The following is a 27,283-nucleotide window of genomic DNA, read 5'->3' on the forward strand; positions in this document are numbered from 1 at the left end:
ATTTGTGGACAGGCAGGAGGACGTCTGCACAGCGAGATTTGCGGGAAAGGAAGCCGGTGTCAATAGAACGATAGAAAATTTGAATAGGTGAAAGATGTCCTGCGGAGTGTAGAAATCCTAGGTTTTATGGTGATTGTTGCCTTGGTGGAGCTGACGACGGTGTTTTCTGAGAATGCGGCTCACCGCCAAGATTTCGTAGTGCAACTCCGGATTCGCCATACCATGATCGTCAACCCACCACAAAATATTCACCACAACCACCTCCCTTCCGAATTTCTAGCGGTCACGCTGCCCAATTTCTTTGCTCTAGTTAGTACGATACGTACTGCCTAGAAACGCCTCTCCGCGCCCCAAGAACCTCCTCCGAATAGGCCACGTTGAAACCCCCCCGCGATTCTACTCTACCTTTAATACCCATCCTGGGCTCTCCCCGGGGCTCTTTTCGCCTCCAACATGAGTTACAATAAGAAGGATGAGGATAGCGGGCAGATAATGTCGGTAGACAAGACATCGGTCTTTCAGGAAGCTCGAGTGTTCAATCAGGTACCGTGGATTATTGCAGAGCAAGCTTCAATTGCTTACCCAAATTATAGAGTCCAATATCGCCTCGACGATGCCGTGTTATCTTAACAAAGCTTGCGCTACTTCTCTTCACGGGCGAGACATTCGCTAAAAATGAATCGACAACGTTATTTTTCGGCATTTCGAAGCTATTTCAATCGAAAGACCCTAGCCTGCGCCAAATGATGTATCTAATCATCAAAGAGCTCGCAAATTCGTCAGATGATGTGATAATGGTCACTTCAAGTATTATGAAGGATACAACTGGAAGTGATGCTATCTATAGGCCGAATGCCATCCGGGCGTTATGTCGCGTAATTGATGTATGTCCGTATGACAGCCCTAGCACTGCAGTACTAATTTTCCCATAGGCTAGCACTGTCCAAGCAATTGAGCGCCTGATCAAAACTGCAATTGTCGATAAGACACCCTCCGTATCTTCTGCTGCTTTGGTCTCCTCCTATCATCTGCTTCCCGTCGCCCGCGATGTCGTCCGGAGTGAGCATAGTCTTCTTTCTGTAGTGTGGTACACCTACTAATTCTACTAAAAGGATGGCAAAGCGAAACGCAGGAGGCCGCATCTACCTCCAAATCATCAGGAGGGTTTAGCCTTGGCTTTGGCGGTAGCAGCCACAGCGCCCTTCAAGCTTCAACAAATTATATGACACAGTACCACGCAATCGGTTAGTAGAATCGCGCAAGACAAATCTATTTCCAGGTCTCATTCATATGTCCAATAGGTCTCCTTTATCAAATGCGCTCGACAGATAGAATGTCGTTAGTGAAAATGGTGCAGCAGTACTCTGCTGCGGGAGTTGTCAAGTCACCGGCAGCTACAGTTATCCTCGTAAGGCTTGCTCGAAGAACCGCCTTAGTATTAATTTCTCTGACAAATGAAGGTTCGGCTTGCCGCTAAGCTTGCAGAAGAAGATCCAGGCTTGCGGAAGCGTACGTTCACCCTCCGAGGATGGTCTTATTTCTTTATGGTTTATTTTAATTAAATTTACGCTAACAACCGTTTTGGTGTTTAGCTATGATGCAGCTTCTCGACGGATGGTTAAGGTATGATATTCGACTGATTTTATATAATTTTGTACAATACTGACATTCAATATAGGCACAAATCAGAAATGGTTTGGACATCTCCCCATTTCCATTCAAGATATATTAAGAATCACAAATCTAATGCTCAAGCAGGTGAATTTTGAAGCTGCCAAGGCCATCTGCGATATGAGGTTCGTTCCAGATTTTGCCGTTTCGGTGACTATTATGCTGAAGGCTTTCCAATTATAGGGACGTAACAGATGCCGAAGTGGTTCAATCGATTCATGTCCTACAGCTTTTGTAAGTACCTGTTCAAGAACTATTTGCTAATGACTTGCTGATAGCTGAAAATTCCAGCTTAACCTCCGTATGTGTTTCTGTCACCTTTCTCCTTGTCCATGCAGTACCAATTGACTGTCCAACAGCCTAGAGCAGTGACCAAGTTCGCAGCATTGCGAATTCTCTCCCAATTCGCTTCATTCAAGCCTGATGCAGTTCGCTCGTGTAATCCTGACATGGAAACTTTAATCACCAACAGCAATAGATCCATTGCTACCTTCGCCATTACCACTCTGCTAAAGACTGGAAACGAGTCAAGTGTAGACAGGCTAATGAAGGTATATTATAAATCGTCATATCGAAAGTGGTACAAAGCTAATATGGAAATTAGCAAATTACCGGCTTCATGGCCGAAATCACTGGTAGTCTATCTTTTTCGAACCCATTTTGGAGACTAAGGCTAATTTAGTTTCTCTTATTAGACGAATTTAAGGTTACCATTGTTGAGGTAGGCAATCATTATGCATCAAAATCCTAGTTTTCGCGCTGGATCCTATTCTTTCTACCGTCTTTCTTGTTGTGGGCCGCGCGCTACTTCTATTAGCGATGCATAATCGTCTCATTCGCATTCATCTTCTTTCTACACAACTCTTTCTAACTATTTTTCTAGGCAGTAAGAACTTTAGCTTTGAAGTTCCCAGCTAAACAAGGTGGTGTGCTTTCGTTTTTGAGTGGCATTCTCCGGGATGAAGGTGGATACGACTTCAAGAAAGCAGTAGTAGAGGCTATATTTGATCTTATTCGCTTTGTGCCCGAGGCGAAAGAGGACTCACTTGCCACACTCTGCGAATTTGTGCGTTGTACCAGGTTTGTAACAGCCATGCGGCAGCCTGCAACTAACAGATCGAACAGATTGAAGACTGCGAGTTCACAAAACTGGCCGTGAGAATATTGCACCTCCTAGGCAGGGAAGGTCCCAGCACTCCTCATCCGACGAAATACATCCGCTACATTTACAACCGGGTTGTCCTTGAAAATGCTATTGTCAGAGCTGCTGCTGTCACCGCATTGGCGAAATTTGGGGTCGGGCAAAAAGATCCCGATGTCAAGAAATCTGTCCACGTCTTGCTTACTCGGTGTCTTGACGATACCGACGACGAAATAAGAGATAGAGCAGCTTTGAACTTGAGACTGATGGATCAAGATGACGACATGGCGACTCGATTTATCCGAAATGGTGAGCATGGGCGAAGACCAATTTTATCAAATTAAATCGCTGACTAGGCTAGATTCTATGTTTTCTCTTCCAGTGCTTGAGCACCAGCTTGTTATGTACGTCACAGCAGATGGACGTGATACATTCGAACGGCCATTCGATCTTTCTAAAGTTCCCATCGTCACAAGGGAACAGGCTGACGCTGAAGACCGAACGAAGAAGCTCACTACCGCTACTCCCACTCTCAAAGCCCCGAGCACCGGCCCGAAACCAGCATCAAGAGGTGGAGCAGAGACTGCCGCTTCCGCTACTGCTGCTGCCCAGAAGTATGCAGCACAATTACAGGCAATCCCCGAGCTGGCTTCCTACGGCGGTGTACTCAAGTCCAGCTCTGTGGTTGAAATGACTGAGTCTGAGACGGAGTATGTTGTTAGTGCGGTCAAGCATCTTTTCGAGGATCATGTGGTACTCGAATTCCAGATCAAGAATACCCTTCCCGAGACCGTCCTCACCGACGTGTCCGTCGTATCCACCCCCGCAGACGAGGATGGTGACGTCCAACTAGAGGAAGATTTCATTATCCCAGCACCAAAACTCATTACAAACGAACCTGGAACCGTCTACGTCTCCTTCAAGCGTCTAGAAACCGAGTCACAGTTCGTTGCGACCACCTTCACCAATGTGCTCAAATTCACCAGCAAAGAGATCGACCCAACAACTGGTGAACCAGAAGAGGGCGATGGCTATGACGATGAGTACCAAGTCGAAGACCTGGAGCTGACCGGCGCGGATTACGTTGTCCCAGTGTATGCGGGTAGCTTCGACAATGTGTGGGAACAGGCAGGTGCAGGAGAAGAGGCGACAGAGACTCTGCAATTGAGCAACACAAAGAGCATTGCCGGTACGTCCATTCTCTCCAAACTTTCAATTAACTTGCCTCTCCGAAATAACCCAATTTATCACTTTGGATCTTCACTTGTAAGTATATCACAGTGGCTAACTTTCCATTTTGCGCAGATGCTACGGAGCAACTCACAAAGACCCTCTCCCTGCAACCCCTGGAAGGTACTGAGGTCGCGCTGTCCACCTCGACACACACGCTCAAGCTGTACGGCAAGACAGTCACCGGTGGCAAGGTGGCTGCGATGGTACGGATGGCGTTCTCGGCAAAGAATGGTGTTACTATGAAGATTGAAGTTCGGGCTGAGGAGGAGGGTGTCGCGGCTTTAGTGATTGGTAGCGTGGCTTAATTTTTTTTAGTGTGCGAGCGTAATTGTGTTAGGGAGATAGAAATCAGCAAGTACTGATGAAAGCATGGGGGACTTGTCTATGCCAATGGTGCGAATAGCCTGGATAGAGATGGCTGATTACTGGATCTGATTGAACTCATGATAGTGAAAATGGAAAATTGGAACTGATAATTTAGTTTTGGTCCGTGAGTGATGAGACGATGTTAGAAGAGTAGAAGGTTATTTATCCTTAGAAAATGGTGCCTTTGAGAGTTTGCGGGTGGTGGCTGTATTTACGGAACAATAAAATATCAACACAAACCATGCCATTGTGAACATAAGGAATTCAAACAACTTCCATGATACCGACGGCTACTTTTGCTTCCCCAGAAGCCTAATTCCGCTGGTTTTTCCGTACAACACCCCATCAGACCCATTCTGCACAACAAGCTCCCTCAGCCCCATCAAACCCACCCAAACCGCTTCCTCAGTCCTAATGGTTCTGCTGCCCTGCCCAGGAACCAGATTAACCCAAGCATCAAACACTTCGTTCGCTTTATCCTTCGTGATTCCTCGAGCTTCGAATTCGGTGTCGAAAGCAACAGCCGCTTCAAGACCTGCAACCCCGCCAAATACCAGTATCAGGTGCTGGAATTTCGAGAGAGGGGCTGCAGCAGCAGGTGCGCTTGAGCCGTTGCCGTTTGCGGTTACGGGTGGAATGGCAGTAAGAGATGAGACAGCGATGCCACGCTCTGAAGTGCCGATACTGTAGTCGTAGCCGCCGTCGAACGGGCATTCGGTGAACACAGCGGAGAGCGAAGAACAGCGCCGCGTCGTGTAGCCCCAGTAGTATCCAGCCTCCTCGCGCGGAGCGGAGGGGTCGACCGCTTCAGCACCCAGGGAATCAATATCAGCCTCCGATAGCATGGGGAAAGACGGGGGAGCGGTGGGCGTTGAGAATTTGAGCGTAACGCGGGTGGCTGGGGGAATTGGAAGGCTGAGTGGGATCGGGGATGAGAGACCGCAGTCCACGAATGTGGGAGCAGCATTTTCGTTAGCTGAGACTGATGCGTTTTTGGGGCTTTTCTTCTGCCTTTTCATCGGTGAAGAGTGGTCTCCAGAGGTAGTGTGCGGATTTACACTAGGATCAACGGTCACTCCTTCGCGATACTGGCACCATTCGTTTGGCCTGAGGTGATGGGGCATGTCCAGACTTGGCAGCATCCCCGCGCCTTTCAGATCTGGGTGCATCGGAAACAGAGTCCGCCGTAGGTGTGGCGGAGTCTCTAAGTAAGATAAAACGTGATAGAGAAATTGGTCGGGCTCAGACTGGTCTGCGTAGTTAGATTGGTCGAAGCCTGCATTTTTCGAAAGGTAGTTTTGAGAGTAGGAATGAGTTGGGCGGTGGAACGCTTTCCGGCTCTGGCCATCGTCAAATATGACAATTTCATCTACGCAAAAGACAGAGGCAGCTCGAGCAATTTGGCCTGCAAGTGCGATTTTAAGGTCATAGGTTTGGGCACTAGGTCACGAGGTCAGTTTGGAGACATTGTGAAAGCCAAGGACTGTAGGTAGGAAGTAATTTTTTGGGATTTGTAGTACTTTGCAATGACACTGCCAGGTAAGGCTATGCTCAAAGTGTATGAGCGGCCTGTTGTAGGCTGGAAGACCGCAGTTGGCTTTGATGTGTCGACCGAAGCAAGCGTAGCAGCAGCTTGGTGGAGAACAACATTGCGTTTCCTTTTCTAGATTCATGTTAGATGAAGCCACACTATCCAGTTTAGTTATTTGGAGACATACTTTTAAGTTGGAGGACATTATAAAGCAGTATTTATCGAAATGGAGGTTCACATGAAGTCTCTTCTATGTGAACTATGCAGCACGCTGCCGTAGCGCTCCTCCCGTGAACGACCATCCCTGTCGAAAGAGCTGCGCCGCCGACGCCGCAGACCCCGCAACAACAACCCACGGTCGAACAGATCAACTCTATACCTATTCACATCACCTCAATCCCAGGCGTGTTCGAACTACTAGCCTCTATTACTGCCCACTATGTCTGCAGAGCAAGAAAACTATGTTGCTGATGGCGAAGTTCTCCCAAGGTAACTCATTCCTCTCCCCTAACTATACTCACACTGACAAACGCGTTGCAGCCCACCTCTTGCGGTCAGCATACGAAAGTTCTTCGAATATGTTTTCATATTCGTGATGCTATATATAACGACCCTCTTCTCGGTACGTAACACCTTATCGCAAAACCGTCAAATTCTTGGCTCTAGCTCTAACCCTCTATAGCTGGACTCATATGCAGCTGCCAGAGGATCACCCTACAGAGTTAGCAACAGCGAGTTTCTTCCCGGCAGGCGCCCTACGCAGCCGATGCCACGGCCCGGCGGGTATCGTGCAGAAGGCACTGGGGGCCGGCCAAGAAGGATCAGGACGGTTGACGATAACACTTCTGTAAACCTGGGTTTGAAATATGGTGGTTGTTGTGGCGGTGGATGCGGATGATGTGCATTTAGCATAGCGTAGCATAGCGATACATTCTGGGAAAGCTGTTTTATCGCGCATTGATTGGCTGGGAATAATTTATTCCAGGAACTTAGATGCCTCAATGTATGGTTCGTATGCTAACACTTCGTACGAAGGAGAAAACAAATCTTCCTCTAGTCTGTCATCCCAGATCCATATTTTAGGTTTTACGCCTTCTTCTAACAATCGATTCTGAAGATCTATTAATTAAAGTTACTAATTGTCAGGGGATCGACTGAGCAGTTGCGGATAAGTTTAATTGCTAGCTATTGACCGTGCTAAGTACATTGATGCGTGATTGATTCTAAGACGTTTGACAAAGAAACAGAATAGGTTTAGGAAAACGTGGTTAAGATATGGGGGGTGTCGTGGTACATACGTGCGTAGGTGTCACGGGAAGAACGTAAGCACGGTGAGAACGGGTGAGTCCCATGGTAGTACCCCCTCTTAAACTCGAGGTAAGATGCATATAGATAGGAAAGGGGAGGGTGGGTAGGCAAAGATATATTAGCCTTACCCTAGCGCCTCTGTGTCCTCCGTCTACGTGGCTCCGGCGGTTCGGTCCTCCTTGCTTGATCGTTGGGCTACTGACTCGTCGGGCCCTAAGTATAGCCTGGCCTCTGTCGCCAGCTTCGCTACTATCCTCGCTGCTAGGAAACGCTTATGCTAAAGCTCGCATGTTCCTTTCCTCGCTTCCAGTAGCTCTACGGCTTCCTATCGTATCTATACCAGGTCCCCTAAAATATTATTCTAAATTTCCGGTCTAGAATAGGTGTTTTAGGTGGTATTTATTGGCTTTTAGGGCAGTATAGGGCGGTATAGTGCAGTATAGTGCGGTACTTATAGTCGTGTTGTGTGGTAGTGCAGTGCTAGCGCGGGGTTGGTATTCCGTAGGCGTATCGGCACGGAGCTTATCGGTTCGTGTAGTAGTACGGTGCCAGCGATAGGGTCGGCTCGTAGGCATATCGGCACGAGGTTTGTCGGTTCGGGGTAGTAGTACGGTGCTAGCGGCGGGGTCGGTTCGTAGGTGTAACGGCGCGAAGTCTTGTTGGTTGTAGGGTGTAAGCTCCGGTAGAATAGTAGTACGATGCTAGCGTTGGGGTCGTTATATAGTAGGGTGCGAGCTATAAGGTTAAACCGGAGGGCAGATGCCCGCGTACCCTTCCAATCGTATACGGCGGACAGTACCAGTATTGCTTTCTAGCCTCGCAGCTAGCGGCAGTATAGCTACCCGCTATGCAGCCATTGTAATGCGGCCGTAGCACTGCGGCCCGCGACCGGTCTACTCTATAATACCGGTAGGTAGGGGTTAAACGTAGTGTTACGGGATCGACTAAGCAGTTGCGAATAAGATTAATTGCTAGCTATTAACCGTGCTAAGTATATTAATGCGTGATTAATTCCAAGACGTTTGACAAAGAAACAGAATAGGTTTAGGAAAACGTGATTAAGATATAGGGGGTGTTGTGGTACGTGCGTAGGTGTCACGGGACGAACCAGTGTGGCCAAAAATTACGATAAGCGAATTGAAATAAATCGATATCCGATAATCCGATATCCGATATCGATTTATTTTAATTCGCTTATCGTAATATATATTAGATCGCACACTTTAACTTAAAATCTCTACTATATAATAGATTCTTCTAGTAACTATAGCTTTAGAGACTAATCTTAAGTCTTCCCTTCTAACCCTCTACCCCCTAGTAGGATATTAAAGCAGGAAGTAGATATTATATAGCTGCTATTAGCTTAGTTAGTCTATCGTGCGCGCAACCTTACGTTCTTATTAGTTATAAAATATACGTATATTATACGTGCGTATATCTATAGAACACTAAAAATTAATACCTTGCAAAACTTTCCTATAAAGTTTCGCGCAGAGTTTTGCGTAGAGCTTTATGCAGAGCTTCGTGCAGAGCCTCGTGTAGAGCCTTATGCAGAGCTTCGCGCAGAGCCTCCGTACGCAGAGCTTTATGCGGAGCTTCGTGCAGAGCTTCGCGCAGAGCTTCGTGTAGAGCTTCGGGTAGAGCTTTGGGTAGAGCTTCAGGCAGAGCTTCGGGCAGAGCTTCGGGCTTCGGGTAGAGCTTCGGGCTTCGGGTAGAGCTTCGGGCAGAGCTTCGTGCAGAGCTTCGTGCAGAGCCTCCGTACGCAGAGCTTTGTGCGGAGCTTCGTGCAGAGCTTCACGCAGAGCTTCGCGCAGAGCTTCGCGCAGAGCTTCGTGCAGAGCGTCGTGCAGAGTTTGTGTAGAGCTTTGTGTAGAGCTTCGCGTAGAGCTTCGTGCAGAGTTTCGCGCAGAGCTTCGTGTAAAGCTTCGTGCAGAGCTTCCGTAGAGCTTCGTACAGAGCTTTGCGCAGAGCTTTGTATAGAGCTTTGTATAGAGCTTTGTATAGAGCTTTGTATAGAGCTTTGTGCAGAGCTTCGCGTAGAGCTTCCGTAGAGCTTTGTGCAGAGTTTCGCGCAGAGCCTCGTGTAAAGCTTCGTGCAGAGCTTCGCGTAGAGCTTCGTGCAGAGTTTCGCATAGGGCTTTGTGTAGAGCTTTATATAGAGCTTCCATAGAGCTTTATACAAAGTTTCGCGCAGAGCTTTATATAAAGCTTCGTGCAGAACTTCGCGTAGAGCCTCGTGTAGAGCTTCGCGTAGAGCTTCGCAAGAGCTTTACGCAGAGCTTCGCGCAGAGCTTTACGCAGAGCTTCGTGTAAAGCTTCGTACAGAGCTTCGTATAGAGCTTCGTATAGAGGATTGGATTAGGAGTAATATCCTTAGAAGTTCTTTCTAAAAGGGGCTAGGAATAGTTAAATACCTATATACTAAAAAAAAACCGATATCGGATTTTATTCGGATATTTTATCGGATTTTACGATATCGTAATCGTTTTAAAACGCATAATTTTTGGCCACACTGGGACGAACGTGAGCATGGCGAGAACGAGTTAAGACGGACGTATTAGACTTCGCGATAGGAGTATGCCTAATATAGAAGTATAAGGATATATAGCACCTAGCAGCGTACTATAGTTAAAGGATAATACTATTAGAGTTAAATTTCGATATTTATAATAAAGAGTTATTAGAAATAGTTATAGTACTTAAGAAATAGAGAGCGTTTTATAAGGTATCTCTTGTAACGCCAGCGTCTACAAAGTAGGTAGTCCGTGCGGAACACCAAACTTAAAAATACACGTATATTGTTTATAGATTTAATTAATAGATTTTTATTAACTATGCCTTTTAAACATACTTTTAACAATCTATAAGGGATATTATTGCGGTTACCTTGGGTTGCCCCTTAAATAGTCGCCGGTCACGTGCCGGAGGCACGTGCCCGTAGTATATAGTCTTTACGATCCTAGAGGCCTTACCTCCTTAAGGATTTATCTCTCTCACCAATCTATCCTATTCTATAATTGTGTCCTTATAGCCCCCTATCTACAAGATCCCCTTATATTTAAATTCTTCCTACTTCTTTTTAGAAGGGTAGTTAGCTTAAGGACTAGATTATTTATTTATATCTTTTATTTATAACCACTATTTTCCCTTAAAATCTCGTAATAACCTAAATGGAAACTCCACATATACCTTATAGAAAGCCGTTACGCTAAGATAGGAAGGTCCCTCTAATAGCGAGAGATTGCAATAATATAACCCTCTAGGTAAGATGGTTAAATAAGCCCTAATACCTAGATGCTCTAGAAGCTTAAAAACTCTTATATACCTAAAGTTACTAGTAACGCTAAGGAAAATATAAATACCCTTTATAATAGTTATAACACTATTAAAAAGTAGCTAGAACCCCTTTAGCCTTACCTAGGCTAATTAGAAGATTAAGCGCTAGAGGTAACTTTAAGATCTTCCCCTAAGCTAGAAATGCTAAAGAAATATATTAATATATTTAACTAGGGAACTAATTAAAACCCTCTTAAAAGACTACCAACTTATAATTAGTATAGTAGTAGTATATAGATTGCTTATAAACTAAGCGGGCCTACCCCTTTAGGTAATCTAAACTAACTACTAACTTAAGACTTAAGCCTTATAGGGAAATCTATACTAGCTACTAGTACTAATACTACCTCTATAACCAGAGCTTCCCTAAAGCTAAGGTTAGAAAGTTAAGAGCCCTAAACTAATGTTCTTTAAAATAGATATTAGGAAGCTACTATAAGGCTTTTAGAAGCTATATGGGAAGAAGCTACTAATAAATATATTAGAAACCTTTAGGGGTAGGTTTAAATCTAGTAGAGCTTAATCTAGGCTAAATAAAATCTTTTATAACCTAGTTAAGGCTAAGGGCTTTCTAGGAGCTACCTAGTATCTACCTAAGGAGGTATAAAAGACTTAAAGAGTTATCTACGCTATAAATAAAAAAAGGATATAGACCGACTAGCCAAGGCCTTTAATAATTTAGAACTTCGTTATAGACCTAACGCCTAATAGTTAAATAATTAGGTTTATAAGGTAGATAACTTCTTTAAGATACTAATAATATAAGATAATACTAAAGAGCGTANNTANTAGATTATTAGNAANATTAAAGANTAATNNCTAAANTAGATNNNACTTAATTAGCTTAATAANGAGTAAATTACTATATAGTTATAGCTATAAACCTTCCTAAAGAAATAGACTTAAGATCCGTATATTATATAATATAATAATATAGAGCTATTCTAGAATAGGATATAGCTTAACTGCTATAACTTCTGCTAGTTTATAAACTTTATAGAAACTTATATTTAATAAATAAATCTAAAGCCCTTTAAAATAAGGACGTTAGTATTTATAAAAAGGAGAAGATTAGGTTTATCTAGGCTAGAATTAAGCTAGCGATTTATAATAAAATAAAGCGCGTAGGAGCCCTATCGCAGATTACTATATATACGGATTTTAAATAAGTAGTTCTAAACGCTAAAGATATAGTAAGGAACTAGACCTCTTTTAATAGAAAGCTAGGGGGTTATTAAAAGCGTAGGTACTTTAGTAGTAATATAGGGCAGACCCAACCTTTAAAGAAGCTATTCTTAAAGAGAACTTTAAAAGGGTTAAAGTTAGAAGCCTTAAATAACGGGAAAGACTTTTAGGGCTAACCTAATACCTATTTAGCACCTTTATAGGAATACTTTAAAAAGTTAAGAGAAAACTCTAGAGGTAGATTTTATTAGAAAAATTAATAGGGTAATAACCGCACTAATAATCTAAAAAAAGAAAAGCCCTAGTTATAGACTTCTCTTAGCTATAACTAGGGTAAGATATAAAAGGAGAGACTTTCTATATTGCTATTAAGCTGGAAATAACACTCCCTATAGGTAAGGTGCGTTGGTTCTAAGCACTATATAATAATAGCACTAAAATTAATCTTATATAATATAATTTAGTAAAAGAGTATAAACTTATCCTATTATAAAGGTGGCGGAAACCTATTATAGGCTTCCTAGATAAGTATTAGATTAAACTATATAGTACCTATAAGCTTATAGTATTAGTGGCCGATATATATAACCGCACTAAGGTAGTTAGCCCGTAACCCTTTTAGGTAGCTAACTTTATAGGTTATAACCTTATCCTTAGATACCCTTAGCTTATAGAAGTAGATCTTAAAATACGCTTTAAAATAGGAGCCTTTAAATAGTAGAATAATAAAGATTTAAAAGGGCGTATATTACTAATAAGCCTAAAGGACATTCTAAAGAATATAGCTCTAGGTAAAATAGTGTACGCTTTATACCTAAAGGAGTATTAGATTTAACCCCTATTTAATAATAAAATAAATATAGAGCCTAGTATAGGTAATAACCCCTCTATAATAAAGACCCTATAGGGAACTACTAAATAGGTCGCGGAGATATTATAGGGAGGTAGCGATTTTAAGGATCTTATAAGATACTTTAACCATTATAGGTTACTCTAGCTTAAGTAATATGCGGAGAGTATACTATAGTATCTTAAGCGCTGCGTTAAGGATTTCCTTACCATTTACTAGCTACTGTATAAAACAGTATAATATATAGTAGCAACTATATATATAAGCAACAACTATAGCGTATAACGCTACCTATAAGTATTTTAAGGGAGCTTTAGGACCTACCTAATAATAATATAGAGGACGAACGTAACCCTAATTTATTAAATGTTCTAGTAGGCCTAAGGGACTTACTAAGGGTATTTTTAGGTAGGAGAGCTAAAGTCCTACTATAGAACTTAGAGTACGATTATATAATTAATCTAAAAGAAGGTAAATAGCCGCTAAATCTTCCTATCTATAACCTCTCTTATAAAGAGCTTAAGATCCTATAGAAGTACCTTAATAGTTTACTAGAAAAGGGGTAGATTTGGCTTAGTAAGTCGCTAATAAGCGCGCTAATTCTCTTTATTCTAAAACTAGATAGGATTATAAGGCTATATATAGACTATCGCGGTCTTAATAAGATTATAATTAAGAACCGTTACCTACTACTACTAGTTAGTAAAATACTAGATTAACTATTTAGGGTAAAGATCTTTACAAAGCTAGATTTATAAGACGCCTATTATAGGCTCTATATTAGAGAAGGGAATAAGTAAAAACCCGCTTTTAAGACTTAATACGGCTACTTTAAATATTTAGTAATACCTTTTAGGCTAGCTAATGCGCCTATAATATTCTAATTATATATTTATAAAGCCTTAGGAGGACTAGTTAACCATATATATATTATCTATTTAGATAATATCTTAATCTACTTAGAAGATAAGGATTAATATAAGTAATATATCCACAAAGTGCTAAAACACTTAGATAATTAGGGCCTCTACGCTAAGGCGTTAAAGTATATCTTTAATACTAAGCAGGTTAAGTTCCTGGGTTATATTATAACGCCTATAGGTATAGATAATTTAGAAGTAGCTAAAGCTAAAGAGCTACTAAGATATTTAAGTGTTCCTAGGCTTTACTAATTTCTATAAGCGCTTTATTTATAACTACTTAGATATTACCTAATACCTATTTAACTATATTATGGAAGCTTCTTAAGACCTAACCTAAGGAGTAAAAAGCTTAAAGGCGGTAAGGAAGAAAACTAAGAAGGGACTAACTAAATAGTATAAACTATAGTTATAGCCTAGAAAGGTTTAGGAGGCCTTTTAAAAACTTTATATAAAGTTTATAGAAGCTTTATTACTGCGGTATTTTAACCTAGATTAGCTATTAATAATAATTACTAATATATTAAATTTTGCCCTTATTAGTATCCTACTTTAACCTAATAGGCATTTAGATGCTACCTAGCTCTACTAAAGACTAGTAGTATTCTATAGTAGAAAATTCTAGGGGCCTAAAATTAGGTATTATACCCATAATAAGGAACTGCTAGCTATAGTTAACTGCTTTAAATAGTAGCGATATTACCTTAAGTACGTAAGCTATACTACTTATATACTCTTAGATTATTATAATTTACGCTACTTAATAACTATAAAGGAGCTTACACCTTAATAAGCTAAATAAGTAGAGGAGCTTACGTAATTTAATTTTAAGATTAAATATAAGCTAGGGGAAAATAACCTTACTAATAGACCGTTATAATAGCTAGATTATACTAAAGGCTTTAAAACAAGAGAAGGAAAATAGATAATAGATATTTTACTCCCTATATTATAGAATAAGCTCTAGGTATAAGACGCTTAAGTACCTATAGCTCTATATACTAAGTCTTAAGTAGTATAAGCCCTATTAATTTCTACTAATATTTTAGCTAGTACCTGGTCTATTACTAATAAGGGTCTAAATATACTTAAATAGGACGTCCCTAATATATTCTTAGAACCTAGTAATACACTATCCCTAATTACTAAGCTATCCCCTTAAATTAATAGTAAAGCTATAGAGCAATTAGAACTCAGAGCCCTATAATAACTAAAGAACTTTAATATTATAGCGGCCTTCCTAATATATACGCATTAAAGAGTTATAAGATCTATAGTACTATCTAGTCTTATACTTAGAGCAGTATAAAATAGCTTTTACTTAAAAACTATTTAAAAGGTTAATAGATCTTATCTATAAGGTATAATAGAGAGATACTTCCTATACTATCTTTAATATAAAAGTAGACTAGAAACGTAACGAAAAAGAAGCTACTAGGTACTACTATTAGAAACTAAACCCAATAGGCCTACTATATAAAGGTAGTAAGGTTTAGGTACTATAAGAAGTAAATCTATAATAGAAGATTCTTATAAAGAATTATAATAATCCTCTAGGTGGCTATTATGGTTAAGCTAAGATAGTAAAATTACTTTAGCGTAAATACTACTAGCTAAGGCTTAAATAAGAAGTAAAGGAGTATATTAGCTTTTATAAGAAGTATTAAGTATATAAGATTTATAGGTATAAGCTATAGGGTCTACTTAAATTAGTTCCCCCTGCTAGTAAGCTATAGCAATATTATACTATAAACTTTATTACGGATCTTCCGCTATTTAAAGATGGCTAAGGATAAATATATAATTCGGTCCTTATACTTATTAATAGGTTTTTAAAGTACATCTAATACCTTTCTATTAATAAAATAATTAATATATAAGCGTTTACTAACCTAATTAAGGAGAAATGCTTTCTTAAAGTAGATTAGCCGCACTCTATTATTACTAATAGGGGTAGTATAAGGGATATTATTACGGATACCTTAGGTTACCCTTAGGACAACCCCCGAACGCCCCTTAAATAGTCGCCGGTTATATACTAGAGGTATATACCCGTAGTATATAGTCTCTATAATCCTAAAGGCCTTACCTCCTTAAGGATTTGTCTCTCTTACTAATCTATCCTATTCTAATCATGTCCTTATAGCCCCCTATCTATAAGATCCCCTTATATTTAAACCCTTTCTACTCTTTTTAGAAGGGCAGTTAGCTTTAAGGACTAAATTATTTATTTATATCTTTTATTTATAACTACTATTCTCCCTTAAAATCTCATAATAACCTAAATAGAAACTCCACAGATACCTTATAGAAAGCCGTCGCGTAAAGGCAGAAAGGTCCCTCTAATAGCGAGAGATTGCGACAATATAACCCTTTAGGTAAGATAGCTAAATAAGCCCTAATACCTAGATGCTCTAGGAGCTTAAAGACTCTTATATACCTATAGTTACTAGCAACGCTAAGGAAAATATAAATACCCTCTATAATAGTTATAACACTGCTAAAAAGTAGCTAGAACCTCTCCAGCCCTACCTAGGCTAATTAAAAGATTAAGCGCTAGAGGTAACTTTAAGATTATAAGAGGCTAGCCTGACTGGAACGTATGATTATTTAATTAACAGTGTCACTGATAAGTAGAAGGTAAGTCAAAGGTAAGTAGAAGGTAAAATAAGTTTTATGTATTAAAGGATAAATGCTTTTAACTACTTTTATTTAGAGACTAATTGCTAGTTCTTCTCTAGAGGGGAATTAGCTTCCTATATATTTCTTCTAAAACACTAGTAAAACCTTTTACCCCTAACCTATTTAACTATATCTTCTAGAATATAGATAGGATATAGATAAAACCTTCTACCGTTTTATCGGATATATACCTCCCAGGGGATTCTATTATAATTGCCTTCCTTTCTAAGGTCTTAGTCCTCTAAGACTTCGCCTCTACTAAGCTTTTATAAAGTTCTGGCTAAAACTACTAGGGAAACCCTTAGTAGAAAGGTACTCTATAATACGACTTATCGCCAGCTCTTTACTAGCGCGGAACTTTACTTTATCTTTTATTTCTCTGCTTTTCTCCTACCCTAGCTTCTTATAATGCTTTTATAATAGGATTTTAATAATAGTAATAAAAATTTAGTGGGATTCACCTCTCTAATTTTAGGAATTTGTTATAAATAGATCTAGAGGTTATCCGGTGTAACGCGTTAATTAACTACTATCCCTATTTACCTAAATAGGCTTTAATAATAACGTCTTTTATTTTAATTTCTTTTTGTTTATAATTGTTGTCTCTTACTTATCCTTCCATTAATAACACTATTTATCTTGTTTTTAAATAGGCTGTTTTTATTATATCTCGCCCTTTAGCTTTTATATCTCTAGCCGTACTTCTATTACTACTTTATTATCTTTTTTTAACGCGTTTATAAGTAATAGAATTCCCACCTTATCTCTTATAACGATACTAACTTCTTAAAGTATTCTTTTATAATGGCTTATAGTTCTTCTACGCGTCCCTAAACCGGCGGTAGTATTATTTATCTCCTAGTGACGCCCTAGATAGTGTCTATTACTCCTATAGCAGTTTCCCTAAAATGCTATTATTGCTACGTTTATGCTCTTATGCAGGATCCTTCCTACGTCTATAAGATGCCTCGCTCTAGCGAAAATAAATCTAAGTACTTCTATTGTCGCAGTAGGAGAAAGATTTATATCCTAGTATTTCCCATTCTATCCTATTTTAGATTTCGCTAATTATACTAGATCCCTACTATTTATACGCATAAGACTTATAGGCTCTAACGCGCTATTTAAGATTTCTACTAATATCCTAATAGTAATAGGTAGGGATAGAAGGTGTCTTCCCTTACTTATAGACTCTTTAATTTAATAAGGGTTTCTACTACTATAGAGACGTAATAATCTTAGATATATAGTATCTAGGAGCGTATATACGAATAGCTTGTCCTTATTAATAATAACATTCGTACCCTTATATAGGCTATTTTAGCTAGGTAAATTTTTCTAGTAACTTACTTAGGAACTATACTAACTCCTTTAGCTAACGTTTCTTTAATCCCTATTTAGACGCCGATTTAAAACCTAGGAATACTAAGGATAGCAATAAAGGTTAAGATAAACGTTCTCCTCGCCAGTCTTCCGCCTATGCTAGTTCTTTTAGTACCCGTTATTTTAAGAAGAATATTAGTGGAAGTGCTAATGCTTCTGGGGATGGAGGAGCCGATAATACTATTAATAATAATGTTGAGATGGAAGAGGAGGCTCCTGTTACTACTACTAGTGTTTAAGTTATTACCTAGCTCTTTTCTTCTCCTTATAAAATAGCTTTATATAGTGCCTCTTAGGTGCCTCTAGGATGCCCTATTATTAGGAATTAACTTTATACTTTAGGGATGCCTTTATTTTAAGCTTTGGTAATAATCTATATAAACGCAGTGCACTACTATAATCCCTATATGTAATAAACGGGTAGTATTTCTATAGGTGCCTTATAATTCCTTAAAATTTCTAATTCTTTATAGGCTATCCTTTTGCTCCTCTTTATACTATTAACTCTATTATATATCTCTAGTGCTAGGCTAGATACTCTCTTTTTATCCCTAGGGGATCTTTCTAAATCCCTAAGGCCACTTCTTATAGTACTACTACTCCTTCTCAAACAGCGTCTTCTTTAAATAGTATCCCTAGTAGTTCTCCTATAAATCCCTATGAGCTTCCTCTTATAGGATTTTAGGATCTCTATTATAATAGTAAAGCGTTTCCGTTCTTAATGCCTATGCTTAATTCTATAGTTTTAATTTATAGGGTCTTCCCTATTACTTTACCTATAGTATATCTAGAGCTATTTCTAAATCTTTACCTTTAGTTCTTAGGAAGGTTTTAATTACAGTGTTATATCCTAGCTAAAGGTACTCCTTAGGTTCCTAACTATTATATATTTAAAAGTATCCTTCCTAATAAACTAAAAATTTGCGCTTTTTTTAGCGCTATCTTTGATCTAGAATATCTTCTACATTCTATTCTAGTTCCCTATTAATTTTGCTAGGTAGGGGCGGTTCCGTACTATCTCTTCTCTAATATAGCTCTAGTAAGGAAATATAAAATATAGGATATATTAGATAAGATTTCGGTAATTCTAATTTATAGGCTTAGTTTCCTTTAGTTTTCCTAACTATTTTAAAGGGTCTAAGCTACTGGTAATCTAGCTTCTTCTTAATGCGTTTTATTTAGATATTTTTTATAAATAGTAAGACTTCGTCTTCTATCTCAAATTCTTTTTTATTATAGTACCTTTTTTACACGGCCTAGGCGTCTAGTAAGTGCTTTTTAAGTTCCTCTTTGCGAATTCTTATTTACTTAATTCTTTTAGACGCTATTAGTGCCTCTCTTTTAGGAACGATGTTCTTAACATTTTAGGGGTTATTTGCTTTTACCCTAAACAATACTTTATAAGGGGTCATTTTTGTGCTGTTATAGATGCTTATATTATATACGTGCTACGCTAGAGCTAACTACAATGTTTAATTATCCTATTAATAATTGATATAGTAGCGGAGGTAGTGTTCCAATAACGTATTTAGACGCTTTGTTAGCCCGTCTATTTATAGGTAAAAGGTAGTGCTTATTCTTTACCGTATTTTTAATAAGAGATAGAATAAAGACCAAAATGTACTATTAAATATGGTACCTTTATTAGACACGATTTCCCTTAGCGTGCTAAATAGGAGCCACTATTTTAAAAACAGGTCTGCTAGTTCTGCTACCGTAATTATTATTATAATAGTAAAGTATCCTAAAAACTTTATATACCTATTAACGATTACTAGAATAGCGTTAGCAACCTCTTTAGTTCTTATCTTAGTAGGGGGTAAGCCTATAATAAAATCTATTATTAATTCTAATATAGGTCCCTGCGGAATAGGAAGTACTAATAACTCGCCATATAGGCGATGCCTGGATATCTATATCCTTTAGCACGTATTACACCTTAATATATAGTCCTTAACCTCTTTAGATATTCCGTCCTAAAAGTATTTCCTTTAAACAGCCTTAAGGGTTTTATTAGCACCATAGTAACCCCTAAAAGGGTTATTATAGAAGACCTTTAGAATTTCATCTTAAATTACTTAGTCCTTTGGGATATATATAGCACCCTTAAAGCGTAATAAACCCTTTTAGTCTTACTACTATAGCTTCTTAGTAACTCCGGCTAAGTTAGTCTCTACTATATCTTTCTACCTCTCCCTAAAGGTAAAGGCGTCCCTTTATTAAGCTTAAAATACTAAATAACATACCTAGGAGCTCTTGCTGCACCCAGCCCAAAAAGACCAAAAACAACCAAAAGAACCCTAAAAAACACCCAGAGAATCCCCCCGAGATGCATGCATCGTAGGGGAGACACACGTCAAACGACGGTGGTTCGCACTCGCGCGCGCCCACTAGAACCACACCTAGCAATAGCCCTCCACAACAAGAACGGGCAAATACTACACCACAAAACGGAAAGACCTCTATTAAGAAGGTATCTAATAAAATATAAAGCCTATTAGACGCGTCTAGTATCCGTAGTTATAGGGAAGTAACTATTAGCTATAACAAACTAATATAGCTAGTAGAATGGCTCCGCTAATCTAGCGTACCTTAGGCGCCCCTCTAGCAAACCCTTAACTAAATCCTCCAACGGCTAAGTAAAATTAAAAATAAATAAAACCCCTTTCTACCGGCAAACCGCACCTAGGCCGCCGTAGCTGCGCCTCTATAGCATAGGGAGCCTACCCCCCTAAAGATAATATCCGGATATATAATTATAATATAACCAAATATAGAGAAAGCAGAGGGGCTTAGGGGACAATTAGAAACAGAAGTCCTTATAGAAATTTATAAAGAGGTCTATAACGCCGTTATAGTCCAATACCTTAGGAGCGGAGATATTAGAGTCACCCTAAGGGACTAATAGGTAAAGGAATGAGCTATAAGGGCAGGGGATAGGCTAGGAGAACGTATTGGCATAAAAGTGCTCTGTAAAGATTACCCAGTTAAAGTCCTAGCGGTTCCCCTAAGCCTTAGGGTAGAAAAGGGACGCTAGGTGGATGATACGGCAATTATATATAAAATAGTAAAATAAACGGAACGCCTTATACTAGGACTTAAGATCACCTAAATCTAATGGCTTTAATAGGAAAATATAAACTAAGTATATAATAAGAACAATAAAAAAATATAAGGGTTGCTAGAGACTCGCTAGGGAGATACCGGTTAAACGCATAGCTCCCTTATTGTTAGCATACATATACTAGGAATGCAAAAACTTTTTATCTAAAAAGGTATTATTATAAATAGCCTTATATACGACGCAAGGCTTTATAACTATAAACTTTACCTAAAATAATGCTACCGCTGTATATAATGGGGATATACCTAATCTACATACGCAGTACAGGTGTGCTGCGGCTACTGTGCAGGCCCCTATAATATAAGAAACTGCTTAAATTAAGACTAAATAAAATGCGTAAACTGCCACTAAAGCATATATAAGGCGTGGGAGAGAGGAGACTGCATTAAATATAGGAGATGGAAGGTAAGGGCTTAATAGCTACGGGAATAACTGCACGCTAGGTTATATAAATAGAAATAACAGGCAATAAGCTAGGGGGGCGTAGGTGCCTTTTTAGTATTTCCTACCTTTAATACTAGGGGGCTAGGCCAGCTATCCTAAGCCTTAACGGGCTAGAAACGTTGCCGCGTAATATTACTAGACTATATAGGGATATAAGGGTCATAGGGGATATAAGGGAGAGGACGCCCTATAGGAAGACCATTATAGACAGCTATAGTAAGCTCAAGACCAGGATAATTAAGAATTAGACTTAACGCGGCAAATATAATATTTACAGCCGACTCTTAAAGGGCATATAGCCAACTAGTAAGAATAGGGGAGGAACTAAAGATAATAATAGATTTAGATATAGAAGCGCTATTAGGAATACAAAACACGGGAATAGAAAGCTCTATATAAAATAAGTAGTAACTAGGATGTAGATATAAGAGATAAAAGCTCTAAATATCCTAGAGAAAGTAGAAATAGAGGAAGTAAGAAATAAAGGAGAGGCGAAGGACCCCCGCCGGGGGTCCGCCACCTATCCATTATACAGTACAACTGCGGTAACACAAACCACCGTCTTGCAAGGCCCTTGCTAGACAGCTTAGACCTAAAGAAATACTATATCCTTGCTATATAAGAGCTATATTACAATGCCTATATATAATTAATATACTACCCCTAAGGATTCCAGCTCCTATATAAACCAAAAGCAGCCATATACGTATGCTTTATAATTAGCAAGGCTATTAGCCTATCCTTATAGTTATAGCAGGCAGTTAACCTAGATATTATAGTTATAACAATTTAGATATATAGGGGACCGGTTTAGATTATTAATGTATATAACCCTAGGGTTAAAGGGGTCCTATAAATAGAGAATATTATTATTAGTCACACAGGGTGACTTACCAATAACGACTACTCAAGTAGGTTATAGTGATGTTGGTTAATAAAGCTTTTTAATTAGAATAAGGAAGGGCGAGGAGCCTAAGGCTCCTCGCCACGCTAGTGCCGCGGCAACACGTAATGGCAACTTGCCATCACGTGACGGCAGTTTGCCGTACGTGACGGCAAATTGCCTTATTCCCAACACTGGCAACTCTTCTTTTGTAGTTGCCCTCTATATATAAATACTGCTTAACTATTATAACAAATATAGATCCTCCTTACTTACTATTGCCATTATAATATAAGTCTCGCTGTTCTAAAATTTGCCTTTTAGCACGTAGTGCTTTCTTACTAAGGAGTCGTGGGTAGATATTGTATTAGGGCCGTTAGGGCCGCTAAGGCGCTAGCTATAAGCGAGCTAATAGCGATTTTCTATACTGGGTATGGAAAATCCTAATTAGCTAGTTAAAATTAGGGTCTATAAAGTATTATGCTCTTACTTCCTTTTAACCTAACCTTTAACTTATATGCGTAAAGTATTTATATTAACAAACGTTTCTAGAGCCTTATTTAGGTTTACCTTTATTATTATATTTATGTCACGGGACGGGGTAGTGGCTACAAGACGTATGTATTTGAGGAGTCTACAAGACGTTGCGCGATCAATCGTAAGGGTCGAGGGCGTAAGGAGGTGATATACCTACGCGTAGCTGACATAAGCTGTACGCGAGGTATACGCGAGAGCACGGGGCTCTCCTATGGAGGCCCCTGCGGTGGGGTTCCGTAACACTACCCCCCCTCCTATAGAGGCGGAGCTCCGGTAACGCTGTGGTTACTATATATATATAAAAGGGACACTTAGGGTATAAAAAAGAAGAAAGGGGGGTATTGCTAAAGGCTTAAAACAACGTTATGTAATAAGGCTTGGCATCTGAGAATCCAACCAATTAGACAACTTTGACCGCCGGTTAAAGTTCCTAGACATCTTAACGATATTCCGGTCACGTGATCGCACTTTACTATAATCTAACGGCAATCTAATAGTAATTTGCCCCTACGTGGTAATATATAACGGTTTAACTCTATAAGGGCTCCTATAGAGGATTAGGTATAAAATCTCTACTTAGGCCCAGTTTCTGTAGGTTCGCGTAATAAAAGTCGCTAATTAAATCCTTTACATTTTCGAAGTCTTCCTATAGTTGCCATTCTGGCTAATCTATGTCGAATCCTATGTATATAGCTCTATAGTAGAGCCGTTGTCCTCTGCCTTTGCTAAAGTATTTAGAGTCGATAATTCGTTTAATGGTCCACTCCTCATGGTTCTCGTCTTCGTTCTCGTCTCGGATTAGTACTAGTAGGGGTTTAGGCTGTATCTGCCCTGGTAAGGGGTTAGGCTAGTAAAGGTATAGTAGCTATAGGTAAAATACAGGCTATATCCCGCGGGTGGCTAGGGTAGGTAGGAGCTCTAGCTTATATACGGCTCCCCTATTAATAACTCGTTTAATTAGGTAGAGGCCGAGGTTCTTATAATCGAGTGACTTTATAGGCCTCTGCGTAGAGATATTGCGTATATCTAGCTATACCTAGTCGCCAACACGCATCTCCGGTGGTGGTGTTCTATAACGGTCAGCAAAGTAGGCCTGCTTTACTTAAGCCCAGGCCATTTCTCCCTTGCAGTAGTTAAGTAGATTTTTTATACGGTCTACATACTAGTCAGTAAGTAGCATCTTAAGGCGTTTTCCATATAGCAGTTTCTTATTAATAGGTTCTAGTAGTTCTATGCCGGATTAGGGGTAATATCCCTTATTCGCGAAGAACGGGGTAAGTCCTATAGTAGTTAAGACGTAGTTATTCGCTGTAAATTTACCTAGTAGGAGGTAATCCACCCAGTCATCTTAACTATAGGCGACTATTTATCGTAGGTACGCTTTTATACTAGCATTAGCGTTTTCCAGTTACCTAGTAGTTTCGTAGTAGAAGGATATAGATATCTTAACAGAGATACTAAGGCATTAGCAGATTTATCTCTATATATTAAAGCCGAACTATATACCTCAGTCGGACATAATCGAGTTAGGTAACCCATGTAATTGGTAAATTTCGCAAAGGAAGGCGTCAGTGACGTTACTAACGGCTACGCCTTCGGTTAGGACGTAGTGGCGCTCTTTTATAAGTCGGTATATTATTATAAGGATGTTCTTATAGGTACGGCCATATTGCTTATAGGGTAGTAGGTTAACAATAAAATCTATAGCAATATCTACCCATTGTCGTATAGGTACTAGTAGAGGGTGCAGTAGTCCTTGGTACTTTATATTAAAGGCCTTAGCGCGCTTATAACTATAACAGGCGCCTATAAAGCGTTTAACTAAGTCTATTATTTTAGGCCAGAAGTAGTATTAGCTAAGAAGCTTATAGGTTCCTTTTCTGCCTGGGTAGCCGCTTAATCGGAGGTCATGGGCCATTTAGATTAGTTGCCGTTATAGATTTTTTAAGTTAGGGATAAATAGACGGCCTTTATAATAGAGCCTATTCTCTTTTACTTTTAAGGCTGCTATATTAATCTAGCCTAAGCTTTAGAGTTTAGTCGGTAGCGTACGGGCGCTAGCGGTCTTTACGGCAATAAGTTAATATAGTAATAGGTCAATAGAGGTATTATATACCGTAGTAATAAGCTCGTTAATTTCGAGAGGTAATTCTAGTTCTATAGTGTGGAGCTAAGGTATAGTTGGCTCTATTATAGGTAGCATACCTAGGGCCAAATTCCGTACTTTTAGGATCGTTTATTGTTGGAACTGGTTACAGGGGTTATCTTTAGACTAAGGAAGATCTTATAAGCGGCGTGTTAGGCTATTAGGCTTAGTACCTTATACTCCTAGCCTATATACAATTTTAAAGTTAAAACTAGAGAGGAACTCGTTCTAGCGTGCTTAGCGTCAGTTTAGCTGTTTTATAGTTATAAAGTACTTAAAATTGCGATAATCCGTAAGGACTTTAGTTAGCTAGTTAGGTTTTACTAAGGAGAGTTCTAGTCAGAATTCCTCAAACGCTTATACAATCGCGAGAAGTTCCTTATTATAGATCTCGTAGTTATATTCTTATAGTATAAGCTTAGATAAATAAAATACGACTAAGTGGAGGAGACTGTCGTCACCTATCTAGGAGAGAACGCCTGCGTTAACGTAGTCTAAGGAGTTAGTCTTAAGATAGAGTTATCGTCCTAGTATAAAGTAAGCTAGGATAGGTACTTTAGTAAAAGCATCTTTAAGGTCTTAGAACGCCTTCTCGCATTTAGGCATCCAGATAAAACGTAAATATATTTTTCTTCCTTTCACGGAAAGGCCCTTCGTTCGCATTATTGCTATAAATAGTACTATAATACCCAAGAAGTTATATATAAATTTTTAATAGAAGTTAGCAAAACCAAGGAAAGCTTGTACGTCTTTAATGCAGTTAAGGGTTTACTATTCGGTAATTATACGTACCTTCTTAGGGTCCATACGGACACCCTTAGTAGTAACGATTAGTCTAAGGTATTTTACTTTTATAACTAAGAATTCGCACTTCTTTAAATTAATATAAAGTCCTATATCCCTAAGGCGCTATAGGACCTTTCAAACGTGCTCGGTATACTTAGAAGGGTTATTACTATAAATAAGTATATCATCCAGGTACGCAGAGCAGAAGTTATTAAGGTAGTCCCATAAGGCGTTATTAATATAGCTTTAGAAGCTGCCTGGGCCGTTACATACGCTAAAGGGTATAATAGTATATTCGAATTGGCCAAAGCGCAATACAAATGCGGTTTTCCATTCATCACCTTCTTGTATTCGGAGGCGGTTAAAGGCAGCAATAATATTGAGCTTAATATAGATTTTAGCTTAGCTAAGCCGCTTAAGAGTCTCACGTATAAGTGGTATAGGGTATTAGTTCTTAATCGTAATAGCGTTAAATCCTCTATAGTTAACGCAGAATTAAATACCTCCTCCTAGCTTCTTAGCAAGGAGGATAGGGGCGGCTGCTAGGGACATACTAGGGCGAATAAACCCTTTATTAAGGTGTTCGTTAATATACTTTTTAACAACTAGAAGTTCATCTTTTAATATTAGGTAGGGTCTCTTATAGGGTAGCGTTTTTCCTTGTTTAATATTAATAGCATAGTCATTAGGTTAATATAGGGGGAGTATATCTACGCTCTTTTATAAGCACACGTTAATAAAGTTATAGTACCTCTTAGGGAGGAGCTTATAGAGTTCCTTATTAGTAAGTCCTTTTTTAAGCTTTATAAACTTCTTAAAGTCTAAAGGTAAAAGTCCATAGAGTTTTGCGGGGGCATCGTTTTCTAAGAGGTCGACTATATCTATCCTATTACTATAGAGGACGTAGTCCTATTCTTTATTAAGCTTATATAGTCGTGATCGGGAGGCTACGGTAACGGTTTAGCCTTTCCTACGTGCTATACGGTAAAAGGCCGCGGCACTTATATAGTGGTAGTTAGTCGTAGGTAGGGTAATAAGGGGTTCCTTAGGTTGGTATCCTAGGGAGTAGATAGAGGCGGCTAGGCTATATCCTAGGCAGGTCTCTCTATAGTATTTAGAGTTAAAGGTTACTTCTCTCTTTTTCCAGTTAATGGCGGGGTTATATTATTCGAGCTAGTTTATTTTAAGGATAATAGGGTAGTTAGCAAGTAGTATAATATAGGCCCAGAGTTCTTCCTGGTGCCTATTTATGTCTAGATAGAGTTATACTATATAGGTAATCTTCTATACGGTATAACTACCATCGGCGAGTTATAGGGCGCGGGCTTTAGTAAGGGGTAAGGTAGGTAGGTTATAAGTGCACATAAATTAGGTATCTATAAATTTATTAGTAGCTCCGCAATTAATTATAAAACGGCTTTTATATTATTTTTTAGCAGTAGTTCCTATTATAGGTAAAACTATCTATTTCTGTCTATTTATCTTTACTAAGTTATCTATTAAGTAGGCCGATATATAGATCCCCTTATTGTTAGGGCGTCCTAACCTGCGACTTAGGGCTAGGACTTGGCGTTTTCCGTTTCCGTATCTAACTCTACTGCTATTACTGCGTCTTTGTCTTATACGGTAGTAATATATAGCAACATATTTAGTATTCGAGGTACTAGGTTAGGTATTAGGCAGCAGCTACTAAACCTAGCTATTAGGCAGTTTAGGCTATAGCTATAATAGCCTTCTTAACAACATCTATAGCAACG

General features: G+C 39.1%; 3 protein-coding genes across 3 annotated transcripts; 2 read left to right on the forward strand and 1 right to left on the reverse strand.

Annotated features, from left to right (window-relative positions):
- Positions 1 to 453: 453 nt before the first annotated feature.
- K441DRAFT_556031 (Coatomer, gamma subunit) lies at positions 454 to 4,350 on the forward strand (the record flags this gene model as incomplete). Its single annotated transcript, XM_067643311.1, has 18 exons — positions 454 to 543; positions 594 to 884; positions 933 to 1,059; positions 1,113 to 1,244; positions 1,302 to 1,408; positions 1,461 to 1,509; positions 1,593 to 1,623; positions 1,679 to 1,694; positions 1,759 to 1,796; positions 1,855 to 1,905; positions 1,963 to 1,972; positions 2,031 to 2,222; positions 2,276 to 2,306; positions 2,367 to 2,392; positions 2,555 to 2,737; positions 2,797 to 3,121; positions 3,174 to 4,001; positions 4,118 to 4,350. The coding sequence occupies 18 exons, from the start codon at positions 454 to 456 to the stop codon at positions 4,348 to 4,350; spliced, it is 2,760 nt and encodes a 919-aa protein (XP_067505185.1).
- A 351-nt stretch (positions 4,351 to 4,701) lies between these two features.
- On the reverse strand, positions 4,702 to 6,147 carry K441DRAFT_676591 (DUF171-domain-containing protein; the record flags this gene model as incomplete). The annotated part of the gene is made up of 3 exons (XM_067650973.1): positions 4,702 to 5,851; positions 5,932 to 6,074; positions 6,130 to 6,147. 3 exons carry the CDS (start codon positions 6,145 to 6,147, stop codon positions 4,702 to 4,704), a joined length of 1,311 nt encoding a protein of 436 aa, XP_067505186.1.
- Positions 6,148 to 6,356: 209 nt separating this feature from the next.
- K441DRAFT_658406 (uncharacterized protein) lies at positions 6,357 to 7,139 on the forward strand. Its single transcript, XM_067648345.1, has 3 exons — positions 6,357 to 6,431; positions 6,483 to 6,564; positions 6,625 to 7,139. Exons 1-3 carry the CDS (start codon positions 6,382 to 6,384, stop codon positions 6,838 to 6,840), a joined length of 348 nt encoding a protein of 115 aa, XP_067505187.1. The 5' UTR covers positions 6,357 to 6,381; the 3' UTR covers positions 6,841 to 7,139.
- The last annotated feature ends 20,144 nt before the right edge of the window (positions 7,140 to 27,283 follow it).

This window comes from Cenococcum geophilum (assembly GCF_001692895.1).
Source record: "Cenococcum geophilum 1.58 unplaced genomic scaffold K441scaffold_16, whole genome shotgun sequence".
NCBI classification, from domain to species: Eukaryota; Fungi; Ascomycota; class Dothideomycetes; order Gloniales; family Gloniaceae; genus Cenococcum; species Cenococcum geophilum.

What these genes read in the sequence shown, in the direction of transcription:
- K441DRAFT_658406 (XM_067648345.1), top strand. Translation starts at nt 6,382, where the DNA reads ATGTCTGCAGAGCAAGAAAACTATGTTGCTGATGGCGAAGTTCTCCCA. An exon ending in GATGGCGAAGTTCTCCCAAG is followed by an intron (nt 6,432 to 6,482) that starts GTAACTCATTCC and finishes AACGCGTTGCAG; the next exon opens with CCCACCTCTTGCGGTCAGCA. An exon ending in ATATAACGACCCTCTTCTCG is followed by an intron (nt 6,565 to 6,624) that starts GTACGTAACACC and finishes AACCCTCTATAG; the next exon opens with CTGGACTCATATGCAGCTGC.